Here is a 15,544-nt window from a genome sequence, read left to right as displayed (position 1 = left end):
GGATATTGTAAGCACAATTGTGGAAACTCGATCACACCAGGTATATTGCATGGGCACCCTAAAAAACTATCAATCCAGTGTTTCAAAAATTCCTGGCCATATAGAATAACTAGACACATATCAAACAACCAGGCTTATGTAAAACGTATTGTCATTCCCCATGACGGCGACAACACACACCACACCGACAACCACACACCCGAACACACACCACCACATAAATAACGAAAACCCACACACTACATAAACGAACAATAACAATAACCAAACACAAAACACATCCCCAACAACTGCACACCACACACACAAATACAAAACAAAACAAAACACATCCCCACAACACACACACACCAACACAAAGCACACCAAAATCCTTACAGCCCCACCTCAAACCTTACCCCCTAAGGTCCGGTCACTTAACCACACTTACCTACCCCTCCTAAACCCTAACTCACACATAACCCGCCCCCCCTAACCTAACTCATAACCCACCCCACCCCTATACCCACCTAACCTAACTCCCCCCACCCTAACCCACTCCCTAACCCTAACTTAACCACCCAACCCCCCCTTAACCCCCCCACCCCCCCCCCACCAATCCACCCTATCTCCACATCCCTCACTCTTCTTACACCCACCCGTCCCCCGACGTACCGCCACTACACAAGCCTTTCCCCATCCAGCCTCATCCTCGGCGTTGGTGTTGTTAACCGTCCGGTCGGGTCGTCTTCTGCATTGTCGTCGATGTTCTGCCACCGCGATTCAAGGCCGGTCTTCTTTGCTGGTCTTCTGAGCAATTAATTGTTCGGGTCTTCGCGCGCTGCTGTTTTAAGTCAGGTAGAACCTGTCATTCACCCAGTACTTACATCTTTTCTGAAAACATGTCAACACTATTTTATATGCCTGAATATAGTTCACTATGATATTTAAACTATTATATATAGATTAATATATTGAGAAGCATATGTTACTATAGTCAAAATTATTACCCCTAATACACTCTTAATGGATGTTGCACCATATTAAATACACTCAAATATTCAAAAAGTGTAAAATGATCCTCAATATTTAGCTTGTTAGGCTGCCTGATGTCCTCCTAGTGAACTAATAATCATAATATCATGTTATAATCACACACAAACATAATTTTCAATAGTGGACTAATAAACATAATATGTTGTAATCGCACACTGACATAGTTTGCAATAGTAAAAACGTGAAATGCACAAGCCGGAATGAGGGCTTGAAACATTTAGTTCATTTTGAAAAAATGCTGATATACAGCTACCCAAATACATTTGGAATTCACCAAACTCTTGATATTCAGTTGTAATAGAAAATAAATGTGTCAAAGACACCAACATATCTACAAACATTATTGTCTTCCAAGCCCCATGAACCAATATCAAATTACTGCACTTGCAATGTACATACAATAAAAAAAACAACAAAATGAATACTTCCAATCCGTTCCAAAAATCACATAAGCATAGTCTGTCTCCCTTGTTGTTATACAATATTATAGGCGCTTCTGACCCACAGTTCATATCAAACCTGCTTATAAACCAAGGCAAATTCCTGTCAAAAATGTATATTACAAACCTTTGACAAGAGCAGTGAGCCTAAAATTAAACATAAAAACACCAAGCAAGTCCCGATCTTTTATATGCTGAACGATTTCCTCTTCACCGTTTGCTCACTCACAGCCAGCATGTATGCCCAGCTACGAACATAATAGTCAATATGTCCCCATAATATCCCAAACACAAGGGATATAATGAAAATAAGTTGGAAAACATTCAAAAAAAGGGATAAGTTCCAGTTCAATCGTGTTTCCATATATTCCTCACAGCTTGCCCAGTAGAACGCCAACACCAATGTCCCATAAACTCGTTCGAAACTGGTGGTTGATCTTTCATCCAAAATTCACCTCCACCGAACAAATGTGGGTAAACCAACCTCATTGCACCATCCGACTATCGCATACATCTCACCACTGTTAAGTCCATTAGTTCAGTTAAGTCTGTTGAAAAAACAAACACTATATACGCTAAACCAGTGATAGGCACTCCAAATCCTCAACATACTCAGGAAATAATTCGAATGAAGGAAAATCTGACAAAAAATAGTCACCACAGCCTATAACATTCATTAGGGAGAGCTATTTCCCCTCCTGACATAGAAAGCATGTAGAAAATGTCCCAATGCCAACAGCCAGCCAAACCTAGTAGTCACTCCACACAGCAGCTAGCAAGTACGGCTGATGCAAACGGCCAACTCAACACATATGGAAATTGACAAAAGGTCAGCACCACAAGGACATAAATAGATTACTACAATTTATAATTCAGTGTTGTGGTGGTGCAGCGGTAGCATTGTTGCCTCACAGCAAGAGGTTCTCCCATTTGATTCTCAGCTGGAGTGCGGGGAGTGCCTTCTGTGTGGAGCCTGCATGTCCTCCCTGGGGTTGGGTGGGCGTTCGAAAGACATGCGTAAATGGGCATGCCTTAGTTGAAGGTTGAACGTCGAGCTGGCACCTCGGCGTTCGTCAAAATCTACTGCCAGTCATTAGCGGACCGGAGTTCTGCTGTGGTGACCCCTAACTGGGAAAGGCCGAAAGACAACAACAACATTTTGCATCACAAATTCAAATCGGACCGGTTTCGGCCTTAAGCCTTCATCAGTGATAGCAATACAGTACTTTAAATAGTTTCAATACAAAAACACTTCCTGTGACATCACTTCCCCACATACCCATGTAGGTTGAAATATCCACTACATTGTTTTAATTTTATATTACATTTTGTCATTGAGACCTGGTACAAAAAGCCCCCCCCCCCAATTTTATAATCCATTTTCCTTCCTTGTAATTAAAAATGGAGTGTCACCCCATTTTAAATTATCGATTTCCCATGACTTTATCAATAACTATAAATTTAGCTGTACCAGGTCTTAATGACAAAATGTAATATAAAATTAAAACAATGTATTAGATATTTCAACCTACATAGGTATGTGGGGAAGTGATTTCACAGGAAGTGTTTTTGTATTGATATGCTGAGGTGGTGGTGCTGCGGTAGCATTGTCGCCTCAGTTAGACGTTGCATGTTCGATTCTCAGAGCGTCGTCTGTGTGTCGACACGCATGAATGGGCGTGCCTTCGTTGAAGGTTGTGCATTAGGCCCAGAAAGCCAGCACGTAAAAATCTACTGCCAATCATTAGCAGACCGGAGTTCCTCTGTGGCGACCCCTAACCGGGAAAAGCCGAAAGACAGAAGAAGATTTTCTGTATTTGTTATCACTGATGATGGCTTAAGGCCGAAACCGGTCTGATTTGAATTTGTGATGCAAAATAAATTGTAGTATTCTATTTATGTCCTTGTGGTGCTGGCCTTTTGTTAATTTCCAAAAGTAAGAAGTTGTTCTGCACATGGTGCATTATTTCAAACCCACCCAGGTGTGGGGGGGTACCCCCCAACTATATATTCCAACTCCGACACCGCACTACATTGGAGAAAAGGGCAAATTTCTAATGTGGTGCCACTCATTACTTTCCCTGAGAAAGTCCCTCATTGAACTGAATGTTTGCGGAAGTGGACATTCGGTGTATATGGTTCAATAAACAAAGGCTCACGGAAATGAATTTTTTGATAAAGTGATGTAGACCCTATATATACATATATATATATATATATATATATATATATATATATATATATATATATATATATATATACATACACACATATATATATATATATATACATATATATATATATATACATATATATATACATATATATATATATATATATATATATATATATATATATATACACATATACATATATATATATACATATATATATATATATATATATATATATATACACATATAAATATATATATATATACACATATAAATATATATATATATATATATATATATATATATATATATATATATATATATATATATATATATATATATATATATATATATATATATATATATATATATATATATATATACATATATATATATATATATATACATATATATATATATATATATATATATATATATATACACACAACACACATACATATATGCTAACTCTGACACAAGATCATATTCCCATACATATATATATATATATATATATATATATATATATATATATATGCTAACTCTGACATAAGATCAAATTCCCTAATCCCGAGAATTGTCTAATGTCTGACAAGTGTCATTTGTCTGGTTAGTCAACCAAATGCTGGTCTCACTCTGTTGCATTCAAGAATTACCTGTGTATCACTTTGTGTGTGTGTGTGTGTGTGTGTGTGTGTGTGTGTGTGTGTGTGTGTGTGTGTGTGTGTGTGTGTGTGTGTCTGTTTGTGTGTGTGTGTATGTATGTATATATATATATATATATATATATATATATATAGATGAAAAACTCCAAGAAAGAACCAGCTAAGCAAGAGTCCTCACTGTGTAATACCATACAATTCATGTATTGGAGGTCCATGAGATATGTACAAAACTTTAAGGCATTATAGTTCTTTCAGCTACGTGGCTTTTGAATGCCCATGTCTTTTCACCTTTTACTGTAAAGTCCTTACTGGTGTTTTCAGGCTAATAAAGCCAAACCATTCTATTGCAGATGTTTTGTCCTTTTTCTGTGCATGTCAGTACAGCATAAGTGGATTATTTCCTGTCTACGTCTAGCCTCCAGATTAATTATTTACACCTCTCACAGATGTTCATTGTTAGTGTTGAGTATAAGCTCATTATCTGCAAGGGTATATACAACTCATAAAGACCCCAACCAGAAACAATAAAACCAAAGGTAAAGGGTACCATTCTTGACTGGATACTGGTTTCTGATCCATGTAAATTCATCTCTGCTGGAACATTTCCCAACGCTCTAACTGACCACTTTCCTGCATACACCCATGGATACCATCAGACCAAACAGCATGAATTTAGAATTATCCCGTAATCTTACAAAATTCAACCTACAGTCATTTATTGATATGCTACTTGCCATGAATGGGTCCCCATTAAAAACACTTCCATTAGATAACAGCCGCCACTTATTTCAACACAGTATTCCTAAGCACCCTAAGTAGTCTAGCCCCGTTGCATAAACAAAGGCAAAACCAATCCCCCTCCTTGGCTTTCCAAACAAAGTACTTTTTAAAAGACTGAGACAAAGCATGGAAAGAGTGTCAAAAAACATAAAACAACTCAACATGCAAATCTGCAGGAAATTTGTAACCTAGTTAAAAGACAAGTAACTACTGACAAGAAACTTACCGTTACAAACCTGCAAACGAATGAGAAGCACAACCCTAAAAAAAAATCTGGTGTTCAATTAGCTCTCCACTAAACTCTGTGTCAAAATGGAAGCCAGTTCTTCTATTAATAGCTCACCCCTACAGACTGCAACTACATTCATTCCCTACTTTGACAGTATCACCTCCCTAACAAAAAAACTTTTTACCTTCCCATAGCTCATCTCATATACCTTCTTCCTCTCTTCTCTCCATCTCTTCCACAACCACACCTCACCTGTCTCCCCTACTTTCTTGCCAAACAGATCCTCCTCAATCTCTGCCCAGCTGGAAGTCATACTTTCCTCCATTGCTAATCCTTCCCACTTTACTCGAAAATGTGTCCTCACAACCAAGATAAAAAAAAAAATACTTAATCTCAAACCCTGTTCTACCTCTGCTGATAATATCCCACCAGACTACCTTAGGCTAGCTGCTGAGACTTGTCTCATTACTGTTACTCTTCCTTGACCTGTCTAAGGCTTTTGATGCAGTCTGTCACCCTAAAGTCCTGTAACAGCTGTTCATCATTGGTCTAACACCTCCCACACACACTCATAGTTTAATAACTGCCTAATAGATTGCAGTCAGTAAAACGGCAGGGTGCTTGCTCTCGCGCTCTCTCTCTCTCCCTGTCTTTCTAACACCGCTGTCATTCCTCAAGGCTCTGTTGCTCTCCTTTTTAACATTTTTATGAATAATCATACTGTCTACCTATCAAACCTCCTTCATTCAATGTGCAGATGGCTCCATGCTTATATGCTCTTCAAATAATCTGTTACGTCTTCAACAAATAACATAGAAATCCTTCATTTCCTTTGAGACTTGGCTGCCTAAAACCCAACTCCTTCTCAGCTCTAAGGGAACTAAGCTTCTCCTTGTCACTACTAAACACATAAGACAAAACCAACTGTAAAATCTTTTCTTTCAAGAATATAGAAATTGAAGTAGTCCCCCCATAGAAAAATTGTTAGGAATGGTAATAGATGACAGTCTAATTTTTCAAGTTCAAAATAAAAAATTGGGAATGCTGTGGAGACGCAAACATTTTCTAAACACTCCCACCAAAACCACCCTTCTCCCCTCAGCCCTTTATTAACTACAATCCTTACTAACCTACAAATCTCACTAAAAGCCAGACTAGAAGTATTCTATAATAAACTTGCTACCAGTGCATCCCTGTACATCTGCCACTGCGCAGCACTTCAGGGACTAAAAGTGGCTTGAAATTCCCCATCACCAGCTAATTTACCACACACAACATTATGTATAAACCTGTCCTGCTGTTATAGCAATCATCATCACCCTAACATACCTCTCTGATCAGATGGTAAATGCATAATCCTAAAAAATCCCCATGAACACAATCCACACTCCTACTCTGTAGCCGAAAGGTGGAACACTTTACCTTTATCCTTTAGGTCTAATTCTAACCTGCATGCCTTTAAACACACACTAAAAGACTTCTAGTCCAAGTCCTGGCACAGCTGTCATGCCACTCGTGGCTGAACTCTTTCCTTCCTTAATGACTACATCACTTTCCATACCTACTTTTTAGCACATTTACACACACACAAACATCTACTATAGATACTTAATGAATTGTTCATGCTTTTAATCTTTTTATCCCAGGTGTTTTTCCTAGCTATTTCTGCTTTTTTTAATGCTAATTTGAAAATTTATTTATGCAGTCTGGTCCTGCTGTTAGATGTATATAAACTATACCTGCATTTTACCTTTGCTGTATTACCGTGGTTGATCTCTTGTTTGGGATACCTCAGCTGTATTATTTGTGCAAATATATTTGCTGCGTTTTTTTATCTTTGCTTAAAGGGCTCCTCTGAAAGTGGGTACTTTTGACCCAGCCACACTTGCGCTGTAAACATATTTCAGTAAATAAATAATAAGGCAGTTTGTACACAGTCTTAGGAGACTTATTGTTAAAATGCTGGCTGCACTCTGTCTTAATCAGACCAATCATAGAGTGCAGTGCTTCCTTTTGTATGTACATGACCAGACATATGCAGCAGGTAAAATGAACTTCCTTACAAAAAGAATGCAAGGCATAACAAACCTGCCTTATGCAGAGCACCTTAAAGCCATGTGCATCTACTCAGTCTCATGTAGATTGCTGAGGGGTGATAACCAGAAGTACAAGGTCTGTGACTTAAACAGAACATGCTGGAGATGTGTGTCCCACAGACTTCCCCTCCTATGGAACAGGCTTCTCATAAATGTGAAACTGAGTTTGTCTGTTACCCAGTGCAGCCTAGACCAGTGGGTGTGGAACAAGAAATTTACACAGGGCTTTGCATCCATGCCCATTGTGGACAAGAGGTAGCTTATAAATGCCTGGCCTTCAATGTCCTGTTTGGATACAGGACATCATTATTCTTTGAGGAAACTTGGCTAGCCTTAAAAGGCTCCTGGGTTGTTAGCCTAGTAGCACTTTGACTCGAGCAGAAGTGAAACTATCAGGCTGACCTTCCATGTTGTCCAGTGCTTGAGTGTTTAGAAGAGTGAAATAAATGCAGCACTAAGCAAGTAGGATGATGTGAAGGAGAGGGCATCTTAAAGTGTAACAGTCAATGAGGAGGAACTTTCCACTTTCTTCTAGTGCTCAGTAGTATGAGAGTGGGAGGAGCTAACAAAGACAAATGTACATTAAGAGCAGGCAGTTCAAGAGCCTCCTATTTTGAAAGAGCAGTACAGATTGGCTTGGTGTAAACTCTACCTTGTGGTTGTCTGGAGTACAATGGGAGGGCAAAAGTATTTAAATAGCTTTAGGGGAGAGACTTCGCAAGGTGTTACTTTTTCTGCTTACTGACAACAGCCAGTAAAAGAGGACATGGAGGGAATTGTGTGGTCATATTGTCAAAAGGTGTGGACAAAATGAGATAGACTGGGTTTAAGAACAAAACATGAACAGGGTAAATCAATTCTAGGGCACTTTAACTGTATTGCTGAATGGCCTGGAACTGCCTTAAAGCAATCGCGACCCTTGGACCATATGGACTGTTACTCCCTTCACAAAAAAGGCACCAGGGGTTTATACCAAGTGTTAAACCACTTAAACTGCCAAATGCACTGCACCTAATTACTAGAATTACTAATATAGGCTTAAATGTTTAAGATTATCTGTTTATGTTCTCCAGTTTTGGGAGCTATAAAATATTGTTAGTACTCAAAGATAATGATCAGTTGAAATGCGTTTAATAAGTTAACAAGATGGGCTGCTGTCAAGACTGGTTTAAATCTGCACTTCTCATAATCATATGATACTGTTGCCACTGTTTTGAACAATTTATGTATACTGAACTGTAAGGCGAGAGAACCAGGAAAAGGAAAACAACACACAATAAAAATGTTGTGAAACCTTGTGAAGATACTGAAGTTTCTGTGTTAAGCATGCAGAAGTTAATATCTCCTAAATTCAGAACGGGAACAACATTATCCGTGTCTTGGAAAAAAAGAAAAGGAATTTGTAGCCTGGAAAACATATTCTCAAGGGTGTGCCAGTTTATCGAGCACAACATAAGAAACTCTGTCTAGTAAGAATGTACATTTGAAATTGTATCAGATACCAGAATCCCAGCGTCTGCAGTTAGGCAAGATGTACAGAAAATGCTTGAACATGGAGTCCTGTCCTAGAGGAATCCTAAGGTGGACTGCATAATCCCAGTGTATTGGTTCCCAAGCACAATGGGTCTGTAATGTTTTGCAGTGAATTCAGAAAGTTGTATAGCATATCAAAATTTGATTCCTGTTCCATGACCTGAGTGGACAAATAGACTGAAAGCTTGGGTAAACCTAGGTTTCTCTCCACTTTGGACCTAAGGAAAGGCTATTGGCAGATTCCAGTAGTCCCACAGTCAAAGGAAGAATGGCATTCTGCGTAACAGGTGGACTTGCTAAAAGCCTCCTTTCCATTGCTTCTTTTCCTAGTGTATTAGAAAATGTGCTGGATTCACTGAAAATTACTCTTCCTCGATCTTTAAGTTATAGATTATTTTCATGGTTTGAACTTTCCTTGCCACTTTCATGTGTATTACAGTATTTAAATGCTTTTTCTTTGTATTCTTTATAAATGTCTTATTCTTACCAGAGAAGACTATAAAATGTGCTACTTGTCAAGTGTTCCTTTTGAATCTTGTATCTGTAAAAGAAAAGTTTATTTGGAAAATTTGCTCTTAAGTAAGAGCGTGCACAAGTCCAATGGTTCTGTGTGTTTTATTCTTAATTTTTTTCTCAGTCTGTAGGAGAGAATGCCCACAGTACCCTCTGGATTTGCTATTGTATGCACAGTTTTGACTAGTACATATTCATGACTGAGGCTTTCACTTGTCTTTCTTTCAAGCCCACTGCACTTTAAGCAGTGGACATGTAATGCATCTTTGTGTTTTTGTGGTAAATGTGCACTCTGCAGTAAATTAGGATACAAACTTTTTTAGGGGTTATGAGTTGTATGCTAATGGCCTGTTATCTGAAAGCTATACCTTTGTGTAATAACTACCATTGGTAATGGACTTCCATGTACTAGTGGTTTGAATTTGATTATCTTACAGGCTTTAGGCATGGTTGTATGGGAAGTGGGTCCAGATTGCTATTTCTTTAGTGAGTCACCCGTAGGATTTGTAAGCAGTAAATAGCTAACATTGTTATAAAATAAGTCTTGCAAAGACCTCTGGAACTAAAGAATTCCAGTTTCATGAAGTATTAGAGTAAATGATCATTCTCTAGCTTATATAAAGTGTTAATTGTTCTTGAGGTGAAAACTTTGGAAAGTGATGAAATTATTTGCACTGCTGGATTCAATTGTTGGATGAGTTTTGCATTTAGAGGAGCATATGCTTACTACTCCAATGGATGAAGCCTTAACTATGCAGCAGCCAACCTGTGTTTGATTAGCAGTTTGGCTGACTGATGGAGTGGCTGGGAAGAGTGAGCATGCATGGCAGGGGGGAAGGTGCTCACTAGTAATACTATTTAATGGGAAGCATGGTCCAAACAGGGGTGTTTCCCTCAGTCACAACTAACAAGTGTGGGAGGTGAAGAAGAGGAAAACTGGATAGAGCATTTAAAGAAAAAAACACTGGATAGAAGCACAGACAACTGAGACCCCCCAGGCCACCATTAAGATCCACAGCCAACCCAGGCAACACCAGAGTAAGTCTGGGGGCAGGCAAGAGGATACCGGTAGACCTGGGATTAATGTGGGGAAATGGGGGCCTTGCCAGTATAAATGAGGTCCAAGGGGACCAAGGCAATATTTAAAATTACATTTCTAACCTACAGAAACCACTGAACATTTTGTGCTTTATCTGTTCAATAATATAGTGTTAAATCACTGCCTAATTGTAGAGATGGAAACAGGATCTTGCTTTGTTTTGGCAAACAGTGCTGTAGTAACACAATATCTCTATTGCTTTCTTTCTTGCTCTGCAGATGCCACCTGAATGACCTGGAGAACATTGTCCCATTCCTCGGTATTGGGTTGCTGTATGCTTTGTCAGGCCCTGAACTGGACACTGCTTTGTTTCACTTCCGTATTTTTGTTGGGTCAAGAATTTGTCATACATTTTCTTATTTGGTGCCTCTTCCTCAACCTTGCAGAGCGGTCTCTTGGATGGCTGGCATGGGTGCTACCTTTTCCATGGCATATAGATTATTAAGCACAGGACTACGACTTTGAAATGGTCCTGTTGTTTCACCGATATTTCTTCCGTGGTCCAAATTGTCTTCTGAGATTTGTATTTTTCCATTGAGTATGTGTCTGTCAAGTATATTTCTAACATTTTGTAGACGTGGCACATTCAGTATTGAGAACTAGAACTCATGTTATATGTAATCTATTTAGTTTGTCATTTAGTAAATAAACACTTCTCTTTACACTTAGTGTCCTGATACAGTCTTTTATGCCATAAGAAGCATTTATCTTTTTGTACCTCATGCATAGTATTAAAGGTATATTTAATCTTTGCCACATTCTGTACCATTGGTATTTTGTGCTGGTGTTGAACTATGACCTATCGGTGTGCTGACCCTTTTGCTCGAGTTGATTCAGTTTCATTGCTTCTTTTATCAACAAGGTAACAGAAAGGTAAGTATTGATTACATTTAGTTTGTTTGACAGGCCTGAGCATCTGTATTTATGTTGAGGCTGAGATCTGAAGCTTACCACTAATGTCACAGGTGTGGCATTTTTTGTTCATCTTATAGTATTGATGTTTGCCAAGATAATAGGTTGCTTGTAGTGGCAACATACACTGCAGAGTACACTTGCATGGCTATCATTACTGTATTGGTAGAATAACGTGTGGTGCAGTGAACACACACTTACCTTGTATCCAGTAGTGCTAATGTCTCACATTTCTGTATCCCTCAGTATTACTTAACTGGGGCTGCCTTGTGACATTCTAATATCATATCCCTGTTCTAATGTAGGCTTTTTTTCTTCCTAAAATGTATTATAGAATTAGTTAGCGACCTCCATGTCTTAGCCACTTTAGTTAGATTTTATTTTTGCTTCTTCCTTGTGATAATACTAGGCATGCTTTTCTCATCACCTAGATATCCCCTCTAGAATCATGGGATTCATGCTACATTTCCTTGATAGACAGCAGTTCAAAACCTATTCACTGAAAGTCACTTTCAATGAGCAACAACAAAATCCCAGAGGTGACAGATGCAGGCCATCTCTGGCAAAACGTCGTGGTTTGTCGATCATGTCATCCCAGGCAGACAGATACTCGATCCCCTTTGAATGACACCAGAAGCTTAGCCAATTGTTGAAGTCAATCATTTTGTCTTTGAATTGTGGTATCATTCTGGGTGATGGCAGGATACTACTCAGGGCTAGTGTCATACCTGCCTTGGCTACATGATCCAAGAGCTCTTCCATGTCTCTCTTCATGTTGTCCAGGGAGGTATGTCTCAGGTCATTCACACCAGCATGGACAATGACAGAGTCATATTTGTACTTGTTGTGGAGTGACCTGAGTGGGTGCATTATGTGGTGGATCCTGGCACCCAACAGGCAGCTGACAGTAACCTTCTCCTTGTTTAGCCTGGTGAGTGGGACATCAGTGTGCTTGATTATAGTCTCCAATGACAAGTGTGTTGGGTATGTTGTTTTGCCTTAAGGGCTGAGATTGAGTGGCACACTGATTTTGTGGTCTGTGTGTTGTTTGGGTAGTGGGGGGTGGTGGTTGCTTGCGTTTCTGTTTTGGAGGTTGCTGTTGTTTGGGCAGATTTTTTATTGAGGATCTCCACGAATGTAGGTGTGTGTTTTGTGTTGCTATGTGTGGGTTTAGGTGATGAACGATTTGGACTATACGTTGAGTATGGTGTGGTGCAGGTGTTTACCTTCTCCTCTTGACTGTCTAGTCCAGTCTTAGCTTGAGAGAGCTTAGCTTCCAGTTTGGTTATATAGTTGCATCTCTCAGAAGTTGAAATGTTGGGTAGTAGGAGGAGAGGGTTGTCTGTGTACATGAGGCAACTGCTACATTGCCGCAAGATGCCCAGATTCATCAGGGGACAGGAGAAAACACCGGGAGATGATCCTTGGACATGCCTAGATAGGTACTTTTTATTTCAAGTACTAAAAACTTTTCTCCTCCTGACAAGTGAGGAAAGTTGAGTGCTGTAGTAATTTGTAGGTTGTTTAGTGCTTGCAACAACTTTCTGGTGCTGGGAATAGTTTAACCCTAGTTAAATGGCGCTGTGCAATTCGCAAAACAGCACAAACACGAGTTTTTAGACAGAAAGATGAAAGGGATAAAAATAGCCTAAAATGGACAATAAAACTACAGATGTTGTTCATGTTTCACTGTTGCAGTAATCACATTTTGGGTTATCCCTGCCGGGGTAGCCCTCGGCCGGCCCGAATACCAGAGGCTTAGTATTTCTGCTTCGGTTGCTGTCGCTTCAGGACTGACGTCAGGTCGTCAGTAGTACAAGTAAGGCAGCCGACGCCATTACATAAGTCTTTTTTGCCGGGGAACCTGAAGCAGAAGCAGTTTGCACGAGTGCCAGTCAGCCACTACCCGAGTTTCATCTTCAGAATTGAAGCTGAAGTCTTCTAAAGCTAAGTACCCCATTCTTTCACTAACTGATCTCAGAAAAATGTAACATTTGTCTCGCATGTGGATAGCAAATATCACACTAAAACTTTCATTCTTACTACGTCACTTGCTTAGGCCCAGACCATGACGTCACCCACTGTCACTTTTGTGCTTTGTTCAACACTAGAACTATACATCGTTGGGCCCTTATTGTAGCTAGATATTTTCTCTTCAGTCTTCGAATTCCGATATGGCTTCGGTAAGCCATCCGAAAGCAGATCTTCTGAAAAAACTTAAAGATAAAGACAGCGACAGACTGCACAGATCCAAACCTACCGACAAAACTTCTGTTAAGCTCGTCGTCTGTTCTCCAGTCCTCAATGAGGCGCTTTCGCAGCCCCTGATGCCCGCTTCTGTGGATTCGCAGGCTGCTACTGAGACCCTTTTGGAGTCCGGTATGTGGCAAAACTCTTCAACTAAGGATCCTGTGGATGTCCTTCAAGAATGCAACTGCAGTCATAACATATGGGTTGTCCTGCCTCAGGCAGCCCTCGGTCGGCCGAATTCCAAAGTCTGGGTCCGGCGTCGGCTGGTGTCGCCTCCTCTCCGACAAAACAACGGCTGGAGTATAAAGGTATCGGCCGATGCCATCTTCTTCAGTCTTTCTTGCCGCGCGGAGCCCGAAGCAGAAGCAGTTCGCAAGTGCCGGTCGGTCAACTCCTGTGTTTTCAGAACCGAAGTCATCTAAAAGCTAAGTACCCCGTTGGGGAACATTTTTTCTTGCCTCAGCCGATGTCAGAACAAATTGAGAAAGTTAATAATGGTTTGTCTTGTGGTAAACAAATACCTCATAAGGACTTCCATGCTTACTGCCATCCTTGCCTGGGCCCAGACCACGACGTCTCAGCCTGTGCTGCCTGTGCTTGCTTTAATAAGCGCACTCTCAGGCGCCGGGCAGAATTCGCTGAAGACTTTTTTTTTCTACCGACAACTCAATCTGCCAAAAAACGAAAAGACCGGGACCGACATCCTCGGCCTGCGTCCACCACCGATGCAACTCCTAAACCCCCCGCTAGTGCTTTGGTCCCTTCGGAAGCAGTAATTCAACCGCTCCAGGCCAACGACACAGCGTTAACACTACCTTCGGTCTCGGAGATCTCTCCGGTGCCGGTTGTTGATTTTCCTCCGGAAACCGAAGTTCTGGATCTACCCGACACCATTTCTGTAGACAGGATTACTCCTGCATGTGGGGCTGCTAGGCCTCTTGTATCCATGTCCATAAAGGCCTTTGCACGTGCTAAGGCCGCCAGCCAGGCCAAGGCCCATCCTAAACCTGCTGCTCAGGCCCCTTCTGATTAACAGATCATGTCTCTTGCTGCAGATCTTATTTCTCTTATCAGGGGGTCTCAGCCTCATCCGGACAGAGGTTCTCAGCCACCTGCAGAGAAAAGGCCCAGAACTGAGCAGGCTGACAACCTCTCTTCAGATGAAGCCTCTGGGGATTCTGAGCATTCTGATACCCAAGAAGAATCCTTCTAGGCCTACGAGGACTCTGATGCTGAGGAATCAATTCCCTCTGCCTCCCCTCCAGAGGATTTCTCGTTTGAAGTCCTGCACTCTATGAGGGAACATTTTAAATGGCAGGGTCAGGAATTCTCTGATTCCAGGAAAAGGCTGCGTACCTTCCTCAACCTTCCCCAGCACAGACCTTTAGCTATCCCTCCAGTTATGGATGTTTTGGATGATGATTTCTCTGACTCCACTGCTAACCCTGATTCTCTCCCCCCTGCTCTTGTCAAGCCGGACAGATATTATAGGGTCCCTGACACTCACAAGCATCTCTTTAAGGCCCACTCTGTGGATCTAGAAACTATTTCACAGGGCCCCGAGGGAGTGGCTACTTCCTCTGCCAAAAATCCACTGCCAGCGGACAGGGAAGCTAGGTCCCTGGAGAGATGGGGTAAAAAAGTTTATACCTCTACCACCCTAGCCATGAGGTCACTTAACTGCCTTTTTCAAATGTTTCAGTACCAGGATTTTTTACTGGAGGATTTACAGAAAAAGTTAGCCTCTCCTGAGCCTATTGATAGAAAGGCATTGCAGGAACATATACATAACACTCAGCAGGTTAACAACCATTTTCT

The 15,544-nt window shown here is 40.6% G+C and overlaps 1 protein-coding gene across 2 annotated transcripts in view; it reads left to right on the top strand.

The window, feature by feature from the left end:
- The window catches only part of MGST1 (microsomal glutathione S-transferase 1), a 229,639-nt gene extending 218,411 nt beyond the window's left edge, over positions 1 to 11,228 (top strand). For both annotated transcript variants that reach the window (XM_044088236.1, XM_044088237.1), the window contains exon 4: positions 10,783 to 11,228. In XM_044088236.1, coding sequence (XP_043944171.1) covers positions 10,783 to 11,029 — 247 coding nt within the window. In that variant the 3' untranslated portion in view covers positions 11,030 to 11,228. The remainder of the gene's footprint in view (positions 1 to 10,782) is intronic.
- The last annotated feature ends 4,316 nt before the right edge of the window (positions 11,229 to 15,544 follow it).

Source organism: Protopterus annectens, chromosome 11.part0 (genome assembly GCF_019279795.1).
Source record: "Protopterus annectens isolate FY-2018-M chromosome 11.part0, PAN1.0, whole genome shotgun sequence".
Lineage (NCBI taxonomy): Eukaryota > Metazoa > Chordata > Ceratodontiformes > Protopteridae > Protopterus > Protopterus annectens.
The sequence above is the reverse complement of the archived record's forward strand: the minus strand, read 5'-3'. Positions and strand labels throughout refer to the sequence as shown.